This window comes from Heterodontus francisci, chromosome 20 (genome assembly GCF_036365525.1).
Source record: "Heterodontus francisci isolate sHetFra1 chromosome 20, sHetFra1.hap1, whole genome shotgun sequence".
Taxonomy (NCBI): Eukaryota; Metazoa; Chordata; class Chondrichthyes; order Heterodontiformes; family Heterodontidae; genus Heterodontus; species Heterodontus francisci.
In genome coordinates, this window is record NC_090390.1 from 70,163,827 (window position 1) to 70,187,765 (window position 23,939).

The following is a 23,939-nucleotide window of genomic DNA, read 5'->3' on the forward strand; positions in this document are numbered from 1 at the left end:
ACTTTACAAATGACTCAAATTTGTAAACATTTGAAAGTCTGGGCTTCATTGTAAAATAAAGCATAAGCATGGCTTTTATAAAGTAAACTTATTAAATCCAGATCACGTTTAATTGTGGTATTACTGATGACGACAATTTTCTTTTCTCTCACCTGTAGATTTGCTCGTAAGAAATAGGGATGCAGTCTCCAGGAGACTGTGTCAAAAGCTGATCAATGGCACTGTCCAGCTTCGGCCAGTAAGTACGCTGGTAGTCTTCTGCTGTTATAACGTTCATCACTAAACAAAAATTTAAAAATAAAAACACAATTTACCAAATTAAACACAGGCTTAACGAAATTTAAAAGAATCTCAAGAAATGCTTTTGTATTCTTTTCTAGCTGTTGGGATAGCCAGTAATTAATGGGTCACCCAAGCTTTATAAAAAGGACTGCAATATGGAACAGCGGCAGACATGAAAGGCGCACACGAGTGGTGTGGCTCCAGCAATAGCAAAGATAATAAAGCAATGCTCTCATTACCAAGTAACATTCCCATAATCTCGAACTGAACAGGCATTGTTTATGGCTCCAACCTGAATCAAAGCATCACTTCCTCCTGCAAACATGACACTTGCTGCATCACATTTTAAAAGACATTTTCTGTTGAGATTATGTAGGTTTTATTAAAAGATAATGTTAAGATTATACAAAGAAAGACTTGCATTTATATAGCACTTTCCACAACCACCTGATGTCTCAAAGCGCTTTACAGCCAATGAAGTACTTTTGAAGTGTAATGTAGGAAATGATACAAGAAAATAACAGCTACAGATTTTGTGGTCCAACAACTTGTGGAACTAGAATGGATGCAGATCATCACCAGAGAATCCATATACAAATGATCAATGCCAATCAGTCAGAGTGCTTCTCCATAAAACAAAAAAATAAATGCTCCAACAGCCCATGATACCCTCACCCATTCCTCAAAATTACCATTTAAACAGTAAAACACCTATCTGTGTTTATGATCAAGAACTGATCTCTGGTACAGGACATACTCAGAAATGGATAATTTATTTTTTAAAAATGAAGCTACATGAAAGTAAACTTGCAGTCCATTGTGCTGTCTAACGTCTTACTTGTACAACAAGGACAACCTTGTACGCTCCATCTACAAATAAACATCACCAAAATACAAATACTGTTAAATGGTACCAAATGGGAAGAAGTTAATAAACAAATATAATTCTGAAGCCTCAGATTTGTTTCCAACTTGAACAGAATGAATAATAATTTCAGCACAGCAGGAGGCCATTTAGTTAATCGATTCATGTTGGCTCTCTGCAACAGCAATTTAGTAAGTCCCACTCCCCCATCCTTTCCCCTTAGCCCTGCAACTTCTCCCTCTTCAGCTGCTTATCCAATTCCCTTCTGAAAGTCAACCCCAGCCTTTCCAGTCTATCCACCTAACTGACGTCCTTCATCCCAGAACTATTCTCTTAAAATTTTTCTGCAACTTTTGTAAAGCCTTCATGTCCTTCCTGAAGTGTGGTGTCCAGAATTAGGTTATCAAGAGTCTCCACATTTTAGTTTCACACATTTGGTACTGCAATGTCCTTAGCACACAAATGGAGATGGTCACAATGCAAACATAAACTGAATTTAAAATTGGGCTATGACATTAAGTTTACATCAGGTAGGAGCAGATTTGAGGTTGGCAGACAGTAATCCGGTGATGTCGTGCATAAGGCTTCAGCCCATAAAATTCCAGTCAGATAAACAGAGAGACAAATCTGAACAATGGAGGTTAGACTGCAATTTATGAACTCCGTTGTTCACAAATCCCTGGCTCAACATGAGTCAGCAGCCGTTTAATAACAATCCCAATTGACTGCACGGTATGCACGAGACTAAAGTCAAAACAGGCATTAAGTTTGACCATTTCCTCATTCAATGCCCACTTTCATAAGAGTACGTAATGAAAGTAACCCTGGTTCAAAGGCACTGAAGCCAACTATGGCAATTATATCGTAACTTCAACTGAGATCAAGCACAAAATTGAGACATTCCTAGTCTGTCTCACTTAGTGTCATACCACATACTGGATTTACACAGAGCCAGTGGAGGAGTCTAGTTCGTATGTCAACAAGGTCACCACATTCATGTAATTACATACTGTAACTCAATGTAACAAATCTAGCTAATCAGACACTTCAACCTAGGTGTCACATCTTGCACTAATTCACACAAAGATGGGAAATTACTCATAGCTCCACAGTTACAGGCTATAACAGATTATACCTCTAGTAGATAGAATCGGTAACACAAAGCAGGAAAGAAACTGCCTCAATTCTTCTGGTCAGCACCAGGTCTCCAAATACTGGAGAAACTCCATAGCCATTCTGCAAGTTCGCACATAGATGGCAACTTACAGCAGCTGTCACATGACTTCAACCTCAGAACTACACAGCACAGTCCATAGTGCCAATGACAGCTTTTTGAAAGAACTATCCAATTAGTCCCATTTTCTTTCTTCTTCCCCTCATTTCCCTGTGCATTTTTCTTTTTCAAGTATATATACAATTCCCTTTTGAAAGTTACAATTGTATCTGCTTCCGTCAGGCTTTCAGACAATGCATTCCAGATCACAACTCACTGCTTCAAACATTTTTTCCTCATCGCGACACCTGGTTCATTTGGCAATTATCTTAAATCTGCATCTTCTTCAGCCAGTGGAAAAATATTCTTATTTACTCTAACAAAACGCTTTATAATTTAGAATACTTCTATCAAATCTCCCCTGAACCTTCTCTAGAAGAGAACAATTTCTCTAATCACAACAATGAAGTTCCTCATCCCTGGTATTATTCTAGTAAATCTCCTCTGCATGTTCTCCAAGGCCTTGACACCCTTCCTAAAGTGTGGTACCCAGCTGCTTCTATTTATAAAGCCAAGGATCCCATATGCTTTTTTTTTTAAATCAACTTGTCTTGAATCCTCACGTCTCTCTGTTCCTGCACCCCATTTAAAGCAGTTCATCCTTTTTGCCACATAGTGCACAATACCAGTGTATGAATAAAAGCAAAATACTGCAGATGCTGGAAATCTGAAATAAAAACAAGAAGTGCTAGAAATACTCAGCAGGTCTAGCAGCATCTGTGCAGAGAGAAGCAGAGTTAACATTTCAGGTCAGTGACCCTTCTTCAGAACTGGCAAATATTGGAAATGTGAAAGGTTTTAAGCAAGTAAAGCGGGGGTGGGGCAAAAGATAACAAAGGAGGTGCAGAGAGAACAAGATCACAGAATAGCTGACCAGAATGTCATGGAGCAAAGGCAAACAATATGTTAATGATGTACTGAAAGACAAAGCATTAGTACAGTTGGGTGTTAACGGACTGAAAATTGAACAGCCGCAAGTACAAACATAACAAAAAGTGGGTAAGCAAACTGAACTAAGATGAAATAAAATAAAAACAAAAATATAAAAAAGAAAAAATAACTAAAAAAGTAAAATGGGGGGGCCCGTTATGCTCTGAAATTATTGAACTCAATGTTCAGTCCGGCAGGCTGTAGTGTGCCTAATCGGTAAATGAGATGCTGTTCCTCGAGCTTGCGTTGATGTTCACTGGAACACTGTAGCAATCCCAGGACAGAGATGTGAGCACGAGTGCAGGGGGGAGCATTGAAATGGCAAGCAACTGGAAGCTCGAGGTCATGCTTTCAGACTGAGCGGAGGTGTTCCACAAAGCAGTCACCCAGTCTGCGTTTGGTCTCCCCAATGTAGAGGAGACCACATTGTGAGCAGTAATTACAGTGTACTACACTGAAAGAAGTACAAGTAAATCGCTGCTTCACCTGAAAGGAGCGTTTGGGGCCTGGGACAGTGAGCAGAGAGGAGGTAAATGGGCAGGTATTACACCTCTTGCGATTGCAGGGGAAGGTGCCGTGGGAAGCGGACGAGGTGGTGGGGGTAATGGAGGAGTGGACGAGGGTGTCGCAGAGGGAACGATCCCTTTGGAATGCTGACAGGGGAAGGGAGGGGAAAATGCATTTGGTAGTGGCATCAAGCTGGAGGTGGCGGAAATGGCGGAGGATGATCCTTTGGATGTGGAGGCTGATGGGGTAGAAAGTGAGGACAAGGGAAACCCTGTCGCGTTTCTGGGAGGGAGGGGAAGGTGTGAGGGTAGAGGTGCGGGAAATGGGCCGGACATTGTTTAGGGCCCTGTCAACCACAGTGGGGGGGAATCCTCGGTTGAGGAAAAAAGGAAGACATATCAGAAGCGCTGTCATGGAAGGTAGCATCATCAGAGCAGATGTGTCGGAGACGGAGAAACTGGGAGAATGGAATGGAGTCCTTACAGAAGGCAGGGTCTGAAGCAGTATAGTCGAGGTAGCTGTGGGAGTCAGTGGGCTTATAATGAATATTAGTAGACAGCCTATCCCCAGAGATGAAGACAGAAGTCGAGGAAGGGAAGGGAAGTGTTAGAGAAGGACAATGTAAAGGAGAGAGAAGGGTGGAAATTAGAAGCAAAGTTGATAAAGTTTTCGTTCGGGGCGGGAGCAGGAAACGGCACCGATGCAGTCATCAGTGTAGCAGAAAAAGAGTTGGGGAAGGGGGCCTGAGTAGGACTGGAACAAGGAATGTTCGACATATCCCACAAAAAGACAGGCATAACTAGGACCTATGCGGGTACCCATAGCAACGCCATTTACTTGAAAGAAGTGAGTGGAGTTGAAGGAGAAGTTGTTCAATGTGAGAACAAGTTCAGCCAGGCACAGGAGGGTGGTGGTGGATGGGGACTGGTTGGGCCTCTGTTCAAGGAAGAAGCAGAGAGCCCTCAAACTGTCCTGGTGGGGGATGGAGGTGTAGAGAGATTGGATGTCCATAGCGAAGAGACGGTGGTTGGGGCCAGGAAACTGGAAATTGTCAAAATGATGTAGGGCATCAGAAGAGTCACGGATGTAAGTGAGAAGTGACTGGACCAGCAGAGAAAAGATAGAGTCAAGATAGGAAGAAATAGGTTGCCTAGAATTTGCCTTTGACAAGGTAGTTCTTAACAGACTGGTACAAAAGGTGAAGTCACACGGGATCAGAGGTGAGCTGGCAAGATGGATACAGAGCTGGCTCAGTCATACACACAGGGTAGCAGTGGAAGGGTGCTTTTCTTAATAGAGGGATGTGACTAGTGGATCTGTGCTGGGACCTTTGCTCTTTGTAGTATATATAAATGATTTGGAGAAAAATGTAGCTGGTCTGATTAGTAAGTTTGCGGACGACACAAAGGTTGGTGGAGTTGCGGATAGTGATGAGGATTGTCAGAGGATACAGCAGGATATAGATCGGTTGGAGACTTGGGCGGAGAAATGGCAGATGGAGTTTAATCCGGACAAATGTGAGGTAATGCATTTTGGAAGGTCTAATGCAGGTGGGAAGTATAGAGTAAATGGCAGAACCCTTAGGAGTATTGACAAGCAGAGAGATCTGGGCGTACAGGTCCACAGGTTACTGAAAGTGGCAACGCAGGTGGATAAGGTAGTCAAGAAGGCATACGGCATGCTTGCCTTCATTGGTCGGGGCACAGAGTATAAAAATTGGCAAGTCATGCTGCAGCTGTACAGAACTTTAGTTAGGCCACACTTAGAATATTGCGTGCTATTCTGGTCGCCACACTACCAGAAGGACATGGAGGCTTTGGAGAGGGTCCAGAGGAGGTTTACCAGGATGTTGCCTGGTCTGGTGGGCATTAGCTATGAGGAGAGGTTGGATAAACTCGGATTGTTTGCACTGGAACGACGGAGGTGGAGGGGCGACATGATAGAGGTTTACACAGTTATGAGCGGCATGGACAGAGTGGATAGTCAGAAGCTTTTTCCCAGGGTGGAAGAGTCAGTTACTCGGGGACATAGGTTTAAGGTAAGAGGGGCAAAGTTTAGAGGGGATGTACGAGGCAAGTTCTTTATACAGAGGGTGGCGAGTGCCTGGAACTTGCTGCCGGGAGAGGTGGTGGAAGCAGGTACGATAGCGACGTTTAAGAGGCATCTTGACAAATGCATGAATAGATTAGATTAGAGATACAGCACTGAAACAGGCCCTTCGGCCCACCGAGTCTGTGCCGAACATCAACCACCCATTTTTTATACTAATCCTACACTAATCCCATATTCCCAACAAACATCCCCACCTGTCCCTATATTTCCCTACCACCTACCTATACTAGTGACAATTTATAATGGCCAATTTACCTATCAACCTGCAAGTCTTTTTGGCTTGTGGGAGGAAACCGGAGCACCCGGAGAAAACCCACGCAGACACAGGGAGAACTTGCAAACTCCACACAGGCAGTACCCGGAATCGAACCCGGGTCCCTGGAGCTGTGAGGCTGCGGTGCTAACCACTGCGCCACTGTGCCGCCCTATAGGATGGGAATAGGATGGGAATAGAGGGATACGGTCCCCGGAAGTGCAGAAGGTTTTAGTTTAGGCAGCCATCAAGATCGGCGCAGGCTTGGAGGGCCAAATGGCCTGTTCCTGTGCTGTTCTTTGGTTCAGTGGGGCAGGACTGTCACAATGGGTCTGCTGGGACAATCCTGTTTGTGGATTTTGGGAAGGAGGTAGAAGCGGGCTGTCCGGGTTTGCGGGACTATGAGGTTGGAAGCTGTCGAGGGAAGATCTCCAGAGATGAGGTCAGTGACAGTCCTGTGGACAGTAGCTTGATGTTTGGTGGTGGGGTCATGGTCCAGAGGGAGGTAGGAAGAAGTGTCTGAGAGTTGGCGCTGAGCCTCTGCAAGGTAGAGATTGGTACGCCATACAACAACAGCACCACTCTTGTCTGCAGATTTGATGACCATGTCGGGGTTAGGCCTGAGAGAACAGAGCGCCTCAAGTTCAGAGGGGGAAAGGTTAGAGTGAGTGAGGGGAGCAGAGAAATTGAGATGACAAATGTCTCGCCGACAGTTTTGAATGAAAAGATCAAGAGTGGGTAAGAGGCCAGGGGGAGGGGTCCAGGTAGAGGGAGAATGCTGGAGGCAGATGAATGGGTCTACTGATAGTGGGGGGGGGGGGGGGGGTGGGGGGTGGGGGAAGACTCCTGGTCAAAGAAGTGAGCCTGGAGGTGGAGGCAACAGAAAGTGAGCTCAACGTCATGCTGAGCACGAAATTCATTGAGGTGGGGGCGTAAGGGGATAAAACACCAGTGTATGAATGACAGCTGATGTGCAAGGTCGGGCAGAACAAGATTATTAAATGATCTGCAAGAACTTCAGTTTTGACCCACTGAAATATATCATGTTGCCAATGTGTGGACAATATCCTTTGATTGTAATTAAATCAGGGTACACTCAACAACACAATATGTGGCCATCCTCTCCAGGATCACTTGACACCAACTGCACAGGAGCTGCACTTTACCAAAGGATGATACATACGCCTTTTGTAGACAGCCAGGAAAATTGATTTTGCGACTTAGATGAAAATACTCCCTGGGGAAATATTTGCCAAATGCTTCTCTTTAATATGGTAGAAGAGGAAATAAATAATTATCTTCAACAGTCAGAACATGGTTGCCATTGTTTCCATTATGGGTTGTTTGTGGTTGCCACACTATATAGCAGAAATAAAAACAGAAAATGCTAGAAACATTCAACAGGTCTGGCAACTCTGTTTCTCTTTCCCCAGATACAACGTTTCAGGACATATGCTTGAAACATTAACTGTTTCTCTCTCCACAGATGCTGCCAGACCTGCTGCATATTTCCAGCATTTTCTGTTTTTTATTTCAGATTTCCAAGGTTTGCCTTTGGAGTTCCTTCTCAGGGTGTAGATGGTGGGAATTAATTCACAGCCATTGCTCGCTTTGCTCACCTTACCATTCAGGTTCTGTGCTTTCAAGTTTTTTTTATTTTTGGAAGAGAAAATAAATTCCCCAAGAATATTTCAAAACTCATTTTCAACCTTTCAAAAAATGGATCAAAAAGACAAATCAGAAAGTCTGGTGGAAGTAAAAAAAAAATCATCTTCACAGTTGAATCTAGGGCAGGAACAGAAAGCATTGTTTTTTGGGATGCAAGAAGCAATGGTTTCTTAAATCCATGTAAAATAAATTGGAAAAATTTACTTTTAAAATCAGAGGATAGTGAACCACCATTAAAAAAAGGGTTTTTATTTTTAAGTAAAAACTCATGACATGATGCCTTACATATCATCCATACTGAGCTTCAAATTCCCTCCAAATACCTTCTCATTCACAAGTATGCATCTAAATTAATTGTATTTTGCAAGTATTGGTGACAGTGGTAATATTATAAGCACATTATTTCATGCCTCTTAATGCAAATCAAAACACAAAAGAAAACAAGATAATGACTCTCATGGGCAATTTCCAAAATCCCATTTGTGAATGATGAGAAAATAAAATTTCCAAGAAAAAAAAAGTAAGATTCATAACCAGCAGATAGCTGACAAGAAAACATGAAATGAGCTGGAGGGAGTAGTGAGGAAGCTGGGAGCAATTTCACTCTAAAAAGGACCATGACAAAAATTAATACAGGCTAGTTGTTTAATCACCAAATCATTATGGACCCATTTTAGCTCATCCATCCAGAAAATCGTTATCATGGCACCCAAATGTGTCTTAAATGATGCAAGGGTTTTTGTTGTTACATTGCAGAAAGTTGGTGATGGACTGTACTGGGGGCAATCTTTGCTCAGTCTAACATTTATTTAGATTTAAACATTACAAGCATACACCTCCTAGCTTAACCAGACCATAGTTTCAGTAAATGTCTCTTCATATGCGCTCAAGTAAAATCCCAGTTAATACCCTCCACCTGCATACAATTAAAAACAACTGATATATAATCAACATCTGCCTCCACTCCTCTACCTGGCCTGCTTTGATTCACAAAAGAAAAAAAAAGTGTTTCCGCACACCACCTCCCCGCCCCCAGTCTTCCTTCATACTTTTGATATAGATCTTCTCTGAACTGCCTCCACTGCAGCAAACAGTTCAGAAGTCATGGAATCCAAGCCAAAAATGAGGAAGTTAACAAGATGAAGTAGAACTTTTTCACCCAGATGGTAGCTGAATTATGGAATTTGATGTGTTTCTGGTATGAGAGAAGGGACTGAGTGAGCAATATCTTGGTAAAATGGTTAGGTAGGGTTGAACTCTGAAAAGAGAGAGGGCTCATTAAAACCCGATGACATTTTTCCATTTCTAAAAATAATCTTCTAAATTTCGAAATCTTTGAAAATTCAATGATGCCTGATGGTTACTGTTTGGAGTATTGCTGAAAATAGAGACATGTTGTCGAAGCTTTTCGTCTTGCATTCATCAGCACAATCCGCAAGAATACCAATGTAAGGGAAAACAACAACAACTTTATACTGTATGTGAAAAGAGTGCTGATTGGTTGGCAAAGGAACTTTGGTAGAGGTGTTGCCATGGAGAATGCACCAGTTTATGGTAACTGACAGTTAACTGCCAAGCTTTGTTTGAATTTTAAACCAGGCAGCTTAACTCTAATTGATCAAGGCATTGCCCTGAAGAATGAACCAGCAAATGGCTGTCACTTCTTTTGTTTAGTTGAAACAGCTACAATATGTTCTTTCTGTCTGCAAAGAACTGGGCCCTGTGTATTAATATATGTAGTTTCCAGTATGCGCAAATGCGCCACACTGTGAACCCTACCGACAATCTTAAATTGTTTGCAGCATAATTCTTAGCACACTGAGGATTATTTAGCAAATGTTGTCCAATCGCGGAATCACATCTAGCGTTGGACACAGTGTTTTGAGTTTTGCAAGCACGGGCTGTACCTTGCCCGTTGATACGAGCCGCCAGTCTTTGGGATGTACGGCCTATATACCTAGCATCACATTGACACTGAAATTCATATATCATTGCTTATTTGTGTGATAGGCAGGACGTCTTTTTGGCTCGACGGCAGCACCCTGTTAGTGGCGAGCACCACACGTATTGCTGCTGCATAATGGCAGTGTGAAACAGCTAGCTTCACCTGTTGCTCAAATTTTTGGGATTAATTACCCTTCCAGGGTAACTTGAGGTAGACGGGGCAATTTTCAGGGCTGAAAATGACAACCTTAGGCCCATTCACAAGATTGCGCAATATAAAGCGAGAATTTTTTATTTATTTATTTAGAGATACAGCACTGAAACAGGCCCTTCGGCCCACAGTCTGTGCCGACCATCAACCACCCATTTATACTAATCCTACATTAATCCCATTACCCTCTCACATCCCCACCTTCCCTCAATTCCCCTGCCACCTACCTATATTAGGGGCAATTTATAATGGCCAATTTACCTATCAACCTGCAAGTCTTTGGCTGTGGGAGGAAATCAGAGCACCTGGCGAAAACCCACGCCGTCACAGGGACAACTTGCAAACTCCGCACAGGCAGAACCCAGAATCGAACCCGGGTCGCTGGAGCTGTGAGGCTGCGCTGCTAAATGATCTGATCAGAGCAGCCATCGTCATGCAGGATGCCTTTGATTCACCCTATTTCAGGTGTATTCTCCACTGCAACACCTCTACCAGAGTTCACTTGTCAACCAATCAGCACTCTCTTCTCATGCAGTATAAAGTTGTTGTTTTCCCTTACATTGGTATTCTTTCAGATTGTCCTGATGAGTGCAAGACGAAAACCTTCGACAACATGTCTCTATTTTCAGCGATACTCAACCTCTGTACAACCAAATGACTACTGATTACTATTTTGTTCGCTTGTCATATGCATCACCAATTACCAGAAAGCAAGCTGTGGAAATTAATCCTAGCTGGTAACTGTATCAGAATGACAATTGACAAAAATCTCACTAACAGAGAGTGAAATATTGTAGAGATAAAAGGCCCAACATACAAATCAAGCTTTTGGCAGAAATCAAGCCATCTCTATTTTAGTTTATTCCAACCTGAACTATCCCACAGTGAGGTTCTGATAACTTGTATAATCCCCCATGAATTTTGCAAAACGGCTAGAAAATGGTCACATAAAGAACTACGCACAAATCTTGTTTAAACTATGAGCTTCCATTAACACACTTCCATAAAACTATTCAAGTGTTCTTCTTTGGCCTCTTTATCTCGAGAGACAATGGATAAGCGCCTGGAGGTGGTCAGTGGTTTGCGAAGCAGCGCCTGGAGTGGCTATAAAGGCCAATTCTAGAGTGACAGGCTCTTCCACAGGTACACTATTCAAGTGTACCCCTGCAAATAGTCTACCTGTATTCAAGCTCCATCGAAACACAGCCTGTGGGAATAGGAACCAAAGTTCCTGGTAATGCTCAATTCAACATGCAAATATTGGGAAACCATAATAGCACTAGAAACATAAAATACAGAATCCTTGGCTTTATAAATAGATTGAGTACTAAGGAGAAAAAAAACCACTGGTTATGCCCTAGCTGGACTATTATGGCCAATTTTGGGCACCACACTTTCAGAAGCATATCAAGGCTATAGGGAGGGTGCAGATGAAATTACCAGAATGGTACAAGGGATGAAAGATTTCAGTTACATAGACTAGAGAAATTGGATTTGTGGTCCTTGAAGCAGAGAAGGTTAAGGGGACAGTTAATAGAAGTGTTCAAAATCTTGAAGGGTTTTCATAGAGTAAATAAGGAGAAACTGTCTCTACTGGAAGGTGGGTCAGCAATCAGAGGACACAGACTTAAACGTAACTGACAAAAGAACCAGAGGCAACAGGAGGGGGAGAAATTACATGAGTTATGATATGAAATGCACTGCCTGAAAGAGTGGTGGAAGCAGATTCAATAATATCTTTCAATAGGGAAGTGGATAAATACTTGAAAAGGAAAAAAAAAATGCTGTGCTACAGGAAAAGATCAGGAGTGTGGGACTAACTGGATAGCTTTCAAAGAGGCAGCACAGGCATGATGGGCTGAAAGGCCTCATGCACTATCATTCGATGAAAAAAAATCAAAAATACTGGTAATGTAGCTTCATTCACATCTGAAAGAGATAGATTAATATTTCAGTTCTGATGGAGGCCCCAACCAAAACATTAACCTTGCTTTCTCTTTTAAAAATTGTTGACAGACTGTACGTTTGCAGCACTAATGTACAGATTTAAGTTTTCGCAGGTGCTTTTTCTGTAAAAAGTAATCTTCATATGTTGTAACTTCCACAATCAAATTTCCGCCTGTCACCGAATGACAGGATAGTTTTAAAGTTACCCTCTCAGACAGTTCCATACACACCAATAATACCCACACGTAGATCAAAGTAGCCTTTTTGATTTTTTTTTTTTTATTTTATTGATGTTCCTGTTTGTTAATATGGAATTATTTGCTTCAACCAGCAGAGAAAATGTCTTGCTTCACACTAACATAAGCAAACACAGGAGCATACCCCCGGCCTTTTTAGCCATATTTTCTTCTCAACTTTCTTACTGACAGGTGATTATACTAACTGGAGGCCTTATAGGCACCACCAATACTATTCATGAACACAACTTATGGGACAAAAAGAATCAAACTGGCTAAAAATACATTCCATCTTCATTCTTAGTAATTCATATAAAATATATTGTGCACAGTAAATGTCTGTCCAATACACAGAATATGTAGGAAAGTAAACAGGTATGATATAGTCGGGATTACGGAGACATGGCTGCAAGGTGACCAGGGATGGGAAATGAGCATCCAGGGGTATTCAGTGTTTAGGAAGGACAGGCAAAAAGCAAAAGGCGGTGGAGTTGCATGGCTGGTTAAAGAGGAAATTAACGCAATAGTGAGGAAAGATATTAGCTCTGACGATGTGGAATCTGTATGGGTAGAGCTGAGAAACACTAAGGGGCAAAAAACGTTAGTGGAGGTTGTATACAGACCCCCAGACTGTAGTGGTGATGTTGGGAATGGCATTAAACAGGAAATTAGAGACACATGCGATAAAGGAACATCTGTAATTATGGGTGTCTTTAATCTGCATATAGATTGGGCAAATCAAATTAGTCACAATGCCGTAGAGGAGGAGAAATTCTTGAAGTGTATACAGGATGGTTTTCTGGACCAATATGTTGAGGAACTAACTAGAGAACAGGCCATCCTAGACTGGGTATTTTGTAATGAGGAATAATTGACAATCTAGTTGTGCAAGACCCCTTGGGGATGAGCGACCATAATATGATAGAATTCTTCATCAAGATGGAGAGTGACGTAGTTGATTCTGAGACGAGGGCCCTGAATCTTAATAAAAGGAAACTACAAAGGTATGAGGCGTGAGTTGGCTATGACGGATTGGGAAACGTTACTTAAAGGGATGATGGTGGATAGGCAATGGCAAACATTTAAAGAGCGCATGGATGAACTGCAACAATTGTTTATTCCTATCTGGCGCAAAAATAAAACAGGGAAGGCAGCCAAACCATGGCTTATGAGGGAAATTAGAGACAGCATTAGATCCAAGGAAGAGGCATATAATTCTGCCAGAAAAAACAACAGACCTGTGAATTGGGAGCAGATCATAATTCAGCAAAGGAGGACCAAGGGATTGATTAAGAAGGGGAAAACAGAGTACGAAAGCAAGCTTGCGGGGAACATAAAAACTGACTGTAAAAGTTTCTACAGGTTTGTGAAGAGAAAATGATTGGTGAAGACAAATGTAGGTCCCTTACAGTCAGAAACAGGTGAATTTATTATGGGGAACAAAGAAATGGCTGACCAACTAAATGCATACTTTGGTTCTGTCTTCACAAAGGAGGACACAAATATCATACCAGAAACGCTGGGGAACACAGGGCTTAGTGAGAGACAAGAACTGAAGGAAATCTGTATTAGTAGAGAAATGGTATTGGGGAAATTGATGGGATTGAAGGCCAATAAATCCCCAGGTCCAGATGGTATGCATCCCAGAGTACTTAAGGAAGTGGCCCTAGAAATAGTGGATGCATTGGTGGTCATCTTCCAAGATTCTATCGACTCTGAAACAGTCCCTACAGATTGGAGGGTAGCTAATGTAACCCCACTATTTAAAAAGGGAGGTAGAGAGAAAGCAGGGAATTATAGACCAGTCAGCCTGACGTCGGTAGTGGGGAAAATTCTAGAGTCACTTATCAAAGATTTTATAGCAGAGCATTTAGAGAACAGTGGTAGAATCGGGCAGAGTCAGCATGGATTTACGAAAGGGAAATCATGCTCGACAAATCTAATAGAATTCTTCAAGGATGTAACTAGTAGAGTTGATGAGGGGGAGCCAGTGGATGTGGTTTATTTGGACTTTCAGAAGACTTTCAACAAAGTCCCACATAAGAGATTAGCGTGTAAAATTAAAGTGCATGGGATTGGGTAGTGTATTGCGATGGATAGAACATTGGTTGCCAGACAGGAAACAAAAGAGTAGGAATAAATGGGTCTTTTTCTGAATGGCAGGCAGTGACCAGTGGGGTACCGCAGGGATCGGCGCTAGGACTCCAGCTATTCACAATAATATATTAATGATTTAGATGAGGGAACTAAATGTAATATCTCCAAATTTGCACATGACACAAAACTGGGTGGGAGGGTGAGTTGTGAGGAGGGTGCAGAGAGGCTTCAGGGTGATTTGGACAAGTTGAGTGAGTGGGCTAATGCATGGCAGATGCAGTATAATGTGGATAAATGTGAGGTTATCCATTTTGCTAGCAAAAACAGGAAGGCAGATTATCTGAATGGCTATAAACTGAGAGAGGGGAAACTGCAACGAGACCTGGGTGTTCTCGTACACCAGTTGCTGAAGGTAAGCATGCAGGTCCAATAGGCAGTAAAAAAGGCAAATGGTATGTTGGTCTTCATAGCGAGAGGATTCAAGTACAGGAGCAGGGATGTCTTGCTGCAATTATACAGGACCTTGGTGAGGCCACACCTGGAATATTGTGTGCAGTTTTGGTCTCCTTATCTGATGAAGGATGTTCTTGCTATAGAGGGAGTGCAGCGAAGGTTTACCAGACTGATTCCTGGGATGGCAGGACTAACGTATCAGGAGAAATTGAGTCGGTTAGGATTATATTCGCTGGAGTTCAGAAGACTGAGGGGGATCTCATAGAAACCTATAAAATTCTAACAGGACTTGACAGGGTAGATGCAAGAAGGATGTTCCCGATGGTGGGTGAGTCCAGAACCAGGGGTCATAGTCTAAGGATACGGGGTAAACCTTTCAGGACTGAGATGAGGAGAAACTTCTTCACCCAGCAAGTGGTGAGCCTGTGGAACTTGCTACCACAGAAAGCAGTTGAGGCCAAAACATTGAAAATATACAAGGAGTTAGATATAGCTCTTAGGTCTAAAGGGATCAAAGGGTATGGGGAGAAAGCGGGAACAGGTTACTGAGTTGGATGATCAGCCATAATCATAATGAACGGCAGAGCAGGCTCGTAGGGCTGAATGGCCTACTCCTGCTCCTATTTTCTATGTTTCTATGACAGAGCAAGCACAGTTACAAGAAAACCTGCTTCGTTGATTTAGCCCCAAGCTCTTAAAAATTCCTCCCTAAAACTCGCTCAGGTTTTAAGATCCAGCTTAAAATCTACCCCTTTGACCAAGCTTTTAGTCACCCAACCTCCTTCACTGGTTCAGTGTTAATATTTATATGATTATGCTTCTATAATTAGCACGGGCCGTTACTATGTTAAAGGCACTACATAAGTGCAAGTAGTTGTTGGTGCTTTACTTCTGACAGCTATTACAAACCACATATTTTTCTTTATCTTCTACATTCTATATGTACACATTTTTCTAACCAAATGTTGAAGTTTTAAACTAAAAACAGCTGTTTCACATTCAGCCAGTGCTGCCCAGCAATAAATCACTGCGCAATTAACAAGTATTGTTTAACAACCACACAATCAAATTAATAACTGGCAATATGGTATCATAGCAATTGCAGAAACATGGCTTCAGGAGGGACAGGAATGGCAGCTCAACATTCCTGGTTACAAAGTTTTCTGACGCAATAGGGAGAGGGATAAGAAAGGAGGGGGAGTGGCAATTTTGGTCAAGGAAACTATTACAGCTGAGAGGAGGGATGATATGTTGGAAGGTTCATCAAATGAGGCCATTTGGATTGACCCAAGGCACAAAAAAGGGGCAACCACACGACTGGGAGTGTACTTATAGACCCCCAGTCAGAGGGAGCTAGAAGAGCAGATATGTAGTCAAATCTCTGAGAAGTGCAAGAACAATAGGGCAGTAATAGTAGGGGATATTAATTACCCCAATATTAACTGGGATTGTTTTAGTGTGAAAGGAATTGAGGGATCAGAATTCTTGAGGTGTATTCAGGAGAACATTTTTGCCTAGTATGTAGCAAGTCCAACAAAACAATGCGCAGTTTTAGACTTAGTTTTAGGAAATGAAGATGGGCAGGTGGAAGGAGTGGCAGTGGGAGAGCATTTTGGTGGCAGTGATCATAATTCAGTCAGTTTTAACATAATTATGGAAACGGACAGAGATAGAACAGCAGTTAGAGTTCTCAATTGGGGCAAGGCCAATTTTACTAAACGGAGGGGTGATTTAGTGAAAGTAGACTGGAAACAGCTACTTAAAGGTAAATCAGTGTTAGAACAGTGGGAGGCACTCAAAGGGGAGATTCAAGAGGTTCAGAGTAAACATGTTCTCACAAAGAAAAAGGGTGAGGTGGCCAAATCTAGAGTCCCATGAATGTCAAGGAGCCTACAGGGTAAGATAAGGCAGAAAAGGAAAGCTTATGTCCGACACCGAGAACTCAATACTACAGAAAGCCGAGAGGAGTATAGGAAGTGGAGGAGTGAAATCAAAAAGGAAATTAGGAAAGCAAAGAGAGGGCATGAAAGAATATTGGCAAGCAAAATCAAGGTGAACCCAAAAATGTTTCATCAATACATTAAGAGTAGGAGGATAACTAAGGAGAGAGCAGGGCCCATAAAAGACCAAAAAGGTAACCTATGTTTAGGAGCGGAAGATATTGGTATGGTTCTTAATGAATACTTTGCGTCTGTCTTCACAAAACAGGGGGTGATGCAGATATTGTAGTTAATGAGGAAAAGTGTGAAGTATTGGATGTGATAAACATAGGGAGAGAGGAAGTATTAATGGGATTAGCATTCTTGAAAGTTGATAAATCACCAGGGCCACATGAAATGTATCCTAGGCTGTTAAAAGAAGCAAGAGAGGAAATAGCATAAGGTCTGACCATCATTTTCCAGTCCTCACTGGATACAGGTGTGGTGCTGGAGGATTGGAGAACTGCTAACGTTGTACCTCTATTTAAAAAGGGAGTGAAGGACAGACCGAATAATTAAGGCCAGTCAGTCGAACCTCAGTAGTGGGCAAATTATTGGAATCTATTCTGAGAGACAGGATAAACTGTCACTTAGAAAGGCACAGGTTAATCAAGGATAGTCAACATGGATTTGTTAAGGGAAGATCTTGTTTGATCTACTTGATCATATTTTTTGAAGTAACAAGGAAGACAGATGAGGGTGGAGCAGTTGATGTGGTCTGCATGGAGTTTAGCAAAGCTTTTGACAAGGTCCCACATGGCAGACTGGTTAAAAAAATAAAATTCCAGGGAAATGCAGCAAGGTGGATACAAAATTGGCTTAGTAGCAGAAAACAAAGTGTAATCGTTGACCGCTGTTTTAGCAACTGGAGGGCTGTTTCCAATGGCGTTCTGCACGACTCAGACTGAGTCCCCTGTTTTTTGTGGTGTATATTAATGATTTGGACACAAATGTAAAGGGCATGATCAAGAAGTCTGCGGATGACACAAAGATTGGCCGTGTGGTAGATAGCAAGGAGGATAGCTGTCGGCTGCAGGAAGATATTGATGGTCTGGTCAGATGGGCAGAAAAGTGGCAAATGGAATTCAACTGGGAGAAGTGTGAGGTGATGCATTTGGGGAGGTTAAACAAGGCAAAGGAATACATGATTAATGGGAAAATACTGAGAAGTGTAGAGGAAGTAAGGGACCTTGGAGTGAATATCCACAGATCCCTGAAGGTAGCAAGACAGGTCGCTAAGGTGGTTAAGGAGGCAAATGGAATGCTTTCCTTTATTAGCCTAGGTAAAGGATATAAAAGAGGTTATGCTGGAACTGTATAACTCATTGGTTAGGCCGCAACTTGAGTACTGTGTGCAGTCCTGGTCACCTCATTACAGAAAGGATATAATTGAACTGGAGAGGGTACAGAAGAGATTTACAAGGATGTTGCCAGGACTGGAAAAATGCAGATATGAGGAAAGATTGGATAGGCTGGGGTTGTTCTCCATGGAACGGAGAAGGCTAAGGGGAGATCTGATTGAAACATACAAAATTTTGAGGGGCCTAGATAGAGTGGAGATGAAGGATCTATTCACCTTAGCAGAGAGCAGGCATAGATTTAAAGTGATTGGTAGACAGATTAGAGGGGAGATGAGGAAAAACTTTTTCACCCAGAGGGTGACGGGATGGTCTGGAACTCACTGCCTGAAAGGGTAGTTGAGACAGAGACCCTCAACTCATTCAAAAGGAGTTTGGATATGCACCTCAAGTGCCGTATGCTGCGGGCTATGGACCAAGTGCTGGAAAATGGGATTAGAATAGGTGGATCGTTTTCTGGCTGGCACAGACACGATGGGCCACGTGGCCTCTTTCTGGTTCAAATCCCACTCCAGGGCTTGAGCACAAAAATCAAGGCTGACACTCCATTGTAGTACTGAGGGAGCACTGCACTGTTGGAGGTGCTGTATTTCTGATGTGACAGAATCATAGAATTATTACAGCACAGGAGGCGGCCATTTGGCCATTGTGTCTGCACTGGCTCTCTGAAAATGCAATTTACCTAGTGCCACTCCCTTCACCTTCTCCCCGTAGCCCTGCACATTCTTCCTTTTCAGATAACAATCCAATTCCCTCTTTAATGCCTCGATTGAACCTGTCTCCACCCCACTCTCAGGTGGCACATTCCAGATCTTAACCACTCACTGCATGAAAAAGTTTTTCTTCACATAGTCATTATAGCTTTTGCCAATTACCTGAAATCTGTGCCCTCTTGTTCACGATCCCTCCACCAATGGGATCAGTTTCTGTCTATCTACTCTGTCCAGACCCCTATAATTTTGAACATGATCAAATCTCCTCTCAACCTTCTCTTCTCTAAGGAAAACAGTCCCAACTTCTCCAATCCATCCATGTAACTGAACTTCTTTGGCCTCCTTATCTCGAGAGACAATGGGTAAGCGCCTGGAGGTGATAAGTGGTGTGTGGAGCAGCGCCTGGAGTGGCTATAAAGGCCAATTCTAGAGTGACAGGCTCTTCCACGGGTGCTGCAGAAAAATGTGTTTGTCGGGGCTGTTACACAGTTGGCTCCCCCCTTGCGCCTCTGTCTTTTTTCCTGCCAACTACTAAGTCTCTTCGACTCGTAACTGAACTAGCTCATCCCCAAAACCATTCTCGTGAATCTTTTCTGCACTCTCTCCGATGTTTTCACATCTTTCCTAAAGTGTGGGGCACAGAACTAGACACAATACTCCAACTGAGGCCAAACCACTGTTCTATACAAGTTTAACATGACTTCTTTGCTTTTGTATTCTATGCCACTATTAATGAAACCCAGGATACTGTATGCTCTATTATGTTGGCCTTCATAGCGAGAGGATTCGAGTACAGAAGCAGGGATGTCTTGCTGCAATTATACAGGGTCTTGGTGAGGCCACACCTGGAATATTGTGTGCAGTTTTGGTCTCCTTATTTGAGGAAGTATGTTCTTGCTATAGAGGGAGTGCAGTGAAGGTTTACCAGACTGATTCCTGGGATGGCAGGACTGGCATATGAGGAGAGATTGAGTCGGTTAGGATTATATTCGCTGGAGTTCAGAAGAGTGAGGGGGAGGATCTCATAGAAACCTATAAAATTCTAACAGGACTTGAGAGGGTAGATGCAGGAAGGATGTTCCCGTTGGTGGGGGAGTCCAGAACCAGGGGTCATAGTCTAAGGATATGGGGTAAACCTTTCAGAATTGAGATGAGGAGAAATTTCTTCACCCAGAGAGTGGTGAGCCTGTGGAATTCACTACCACAGAAAGCAGTTGAGGCCAAAACATTGTATGCTTTCAAGAAGGAATTAGATACTGCTCTTGGGGCAAAAGGGATCAAAGGATATGGGGCAAAAGTAGGAACAGGTTACTGAGTTGGATGATCAGCCATGATCACAATGAATGGCAGAGCAGGCACGAAGGGCCGAATGGCCTACTCCTGCTCCTATTTTCTATGTTTCTATGTAACCACTCTCTCAACCTGTCTTGCCACCTGCTATGATTTATGCACATATACACCCAGGGCCCTCTGCTCCTGCACCCCTTTAGAAATGCATTTTGTATTGTCTCTCCATGTCCATCCTACCAAAATTAATCACTTCACACTTCTCTGCATTAAAATTTTATTTGTCACTTGTCCGCCCATTCCACCACCCTGTATGCCCTTTTGAAGTTCTACACTATCCTCCTCACAGTTCACAATGTTTCCAAGTTTGTATCATCCGCAAATTTTGAAATTGTGCCTTGTACACCAAGGTCTAGATCATTAATAATATATCAGGAACAGCAAGGGTCTCAACACTGACACTTGGGGAACTCCACTACAAACCTTCCTCCAGTCCGAAAAACATCCATCAACCGCTGCTCTCTGTCTCCTGTCACTCAGCCAATTTCGGATCCATGTTGCTACTGTCCCTTTTATTCCATAAACTATAACTTAGCTCACAGGTCTGTTGTGTGGCACTTTATCAAATGCTTTTTGGAAGTTAAACCAAGGCCCCATCTGCTTGCTTAGGTGTATCCCATGGCACTATTTTGAAGAGCAGCAGGGTAGTTATTTATCCTGGCCAATATTCATCCCTCAATCAACATCACAAAAACAGATTAACTGGTCATTATCACATTGCTGTTTATGGGTGTTTGATGAGCACATACTGACTGTCACATTTCCTGCATTACAAAGTGGCGACACTTCAAAAGTACTTAACGTCATACAGTCATTTATGGCACAGCAGGAGGCCATTTGGCCCATCGAGTCCATGCCAGCTCTCCAGAGAGCAATTCAGTCAGTCCCACTCCCCCGCTCGATCCCAGTAGCCCTGCAAGTTTATTTCCTTCAAGTGGCGATCCAATTTCTTTTTGAAATCATTGACTGTTGCCGCTTCCATTACCCGAGTGAGCAGCAAGTTCGAGGTCATTACCACCCGTTGCTTAAAAACGTTCCCCACATTCCCCATGCATCTCTTGCCCAAAACCTTCAACTTGTGTCCTCTAGTCCTTGTGCCACTGGTTAGTGGAAACAGCTTTTCCTTTTCTAACTTATCTAAGCCTGTCTTAATCTTGTAAACCTCTATTAAATCTCCCCTCAATCTCCTTTGCTCTAAGGAGAAGCCCAGCTTTTTCAACTTAACCTTCCTGACCAGAACTGCACACAATACTCCAGTTGGGACCTAACCAGAGTTTCATAAAAAAGGTTGGATATAACTTCCCTGCTTTTGTACTCAATGCCTCCATTTATGAAGCCTAAGATCCCATATGCTTTGCTAACCACTCAATACCAAAGATCGATGCACATGTACCCGCAGGTCCCCACGTTCCTTTGCATTCTTGAGACCTGTGCCATTAAGTATATTGCCCCTCCCTAATCCTTCTGCCAAAATGCATACTTCACACAGTCAATATTCAATTTGTTCTGCTAGCCTATATATGTCCTGTTGTAGGCAGTTCATATCATCTTCACTGTTTGCCGCACCTCCAAGTTTGGTGTCATTGGCAAATTTTGAAATTCTACTCTGTATTCCAAGATCATTGGCTGTAAAGCACTTAGACATCCAGTGGTCATGAAAGGAGTTATATAAACGCAAGTCCTTTTTTCTTTTTTGTGTGCCAGTAAGAAAGTAAAATGTATGCGTGTATACTTGAAGAAATATTGCTCATTGTTTCACGCTTAGCAAATTCTAATAATCCAGTCATGAAGTCATCCCAACAACAAAAACAGCAACTTGCATTTATATAGCACCTTTAACGTAATAAAACATCCCAAGGTGCTTCACAGGAGCATTATCAAACAAAATTTGACACTGAGATACTAGGGCAGGTAGCTTTTAAGGAGTATCTTAAAAGAAGGAACGGAGAGGTAGAGGGGCTTAGGAAGGGAATTCCAAAACTTAGACACAGCTGCCAATGATGGAGCAATTAAAAACAGGGATGCTCAGGAGGGCAAAATTGAAGGAGCACATATCTCAGAGGGACTATATTGCAGAAATGGTGGGGGAGGGGAGGGGGGTGGAGGGGATTTGGAAACAAGGATGAAAATTTTAAAAGCGAGATGTTGTTTCACTGGGAGCCGATGTAGATCAGTGAAGATCGGGGTGATAGCTGAACAAGACTTGGTGTGAGTTAGGACAAGGGCAGCAGAGTTTTGAACGACCTCAAGTTTACAGAGTAGGATGCGGGAGGCTGGCCAAGAGTGTGCTGGAATAGTCAAACTTAGAGGTAAAAAAGAAATGGATGAGGGGGTTTCTGCAACAGATGAGTTAAGGCAGGGGCAAAGTTGGACGATGTTATGGAGATGGAAATAAGCAGCCTTAATGACGGTGCGGATATGTGGTCGGACGCTCATCACAGGATCAAATATAACTCCAAGGTTACGAACAGTCTGACTCAGCCTCAGACAAAGGCAGAGCGAGGCAGAGCGAGGGAGTCAGTGACTAGGGAACAGAATTTGTGACAGGGACCAAAGATGATGGCTTTAATCTTCTCAATATTTAGTTGGGGAATATTTCTGTTCATCAGACAAACAGTCTGCCAATTCAGAGACAGTGGAGGGATTGAGAGAGGTGGTGGTCAGGTAGAGCTGGGTGTCATCAGCATGTGAAAAATGTAGCTGTGTTTTCAGACGCTGTCGCTAAGGGACAGCATGTAGATGAGGAAGAGGCAGCAGCCAAGGACACCAGACATAACGGTGTGGGAACAGAAAAAAAAGCCACTGCAGGTAATTTACTAATTATATAGATAAAAATGGAACCGGGTGAGTGCAGTCTCATCCAGCTGGATGAGGCGTTGGAGAAGAATTGTGCGGTCATCTGTGTCAAAAGCTTCAGACAGGTCTAGAAGGATGAGGAGGGATAGTTTACCTTTGTCACAGTCTGTCATATGTGACTTTGATAAGAGCCATTTCTGAACTGTGACAAGGGCGGAAACCAGATTGCAAAGATTCAAACATGGAGTTCCAGGAAAGACTGGCACAGATTTGGGAGGTGACAGCACATTCAAGGACTTGAAAGGAGATAGGTAGGAGATGGGTGGTAATTTTCATGAACAGAGGAGTCAAGCGTTGGTTTTGAGGAGGGGGTGATGATGACAGATTTAATGTGGGGTTGGGGGGGGGGAGGTTCTAAGAGCTGAGGAGAGAGAACCGTTACAATATTGGCTAACATAGGAGCCAGGAAGGGAAGATAGGTAGTCAGCAATTTAGTGGGAATAGGGTCAAGGGGGCAGGAGATGGGTCTCATGAACCAGATGAGTTCAGAGAGAGCATAAGGGAAGGCAGAAGAGAAACTGGAGAAAGATGCAAGTTAGGGATAAGACAGGGGGAAACCTCAGAGGATTTTTGGCTCGGTGGGCTAGGGGAAGGAAGGGAAGTGGCAGAGGCAGCTGATCGGATAGTCTCAATCTCAGTGACAAAGTAATCCATGAGCTCCTCGCACTTGTTGGAGGGGAGGGTGGAGGAGGCAGGAGAGAGGGGTTTAAGATGATAGTTTGCAGCAGAGAAAAGAAACCACAGTTATTTTTGCCACGGTTATGATCCTGGAATAGTGAGAAGGACTCAATAATGCTGTATGTGGTCCAGCCAGATCATACACCAATCAGACCCAGACATTCAATTGCACAACAACAGGAACAGTTCAGATCTTAAAATTTTTAACCTTTGTTATTTTTCCCATCCAC

General features: G+C 42.9%; 1 protein-coding gene across 3 annotated transcripts in view; it reads right to left on the minus strand.

Annotated features, from left to right (window-relative positions):
- The window catches only part of cacul1 (CDK2 associated cullin domain 1), a 130,720-nt gene that overhangs the window by 101,720 nt on the left and 5,061 nt on the right, over window positions 1-23,939 (minus strand). For all 3 annotated transcript variants that reach the window (XM_068052993.1, XM_068052990.1, XM_068052991.1), the window contains exon 2: window positions 153-279. In XM_068052993.1, coding sequence (XP_067909094.1) covers window positions 153-279 — 127 coding nt within the window. The remainder of the gene's footprint in view (window positions 1-152; window positions 280-23,939) is intronic.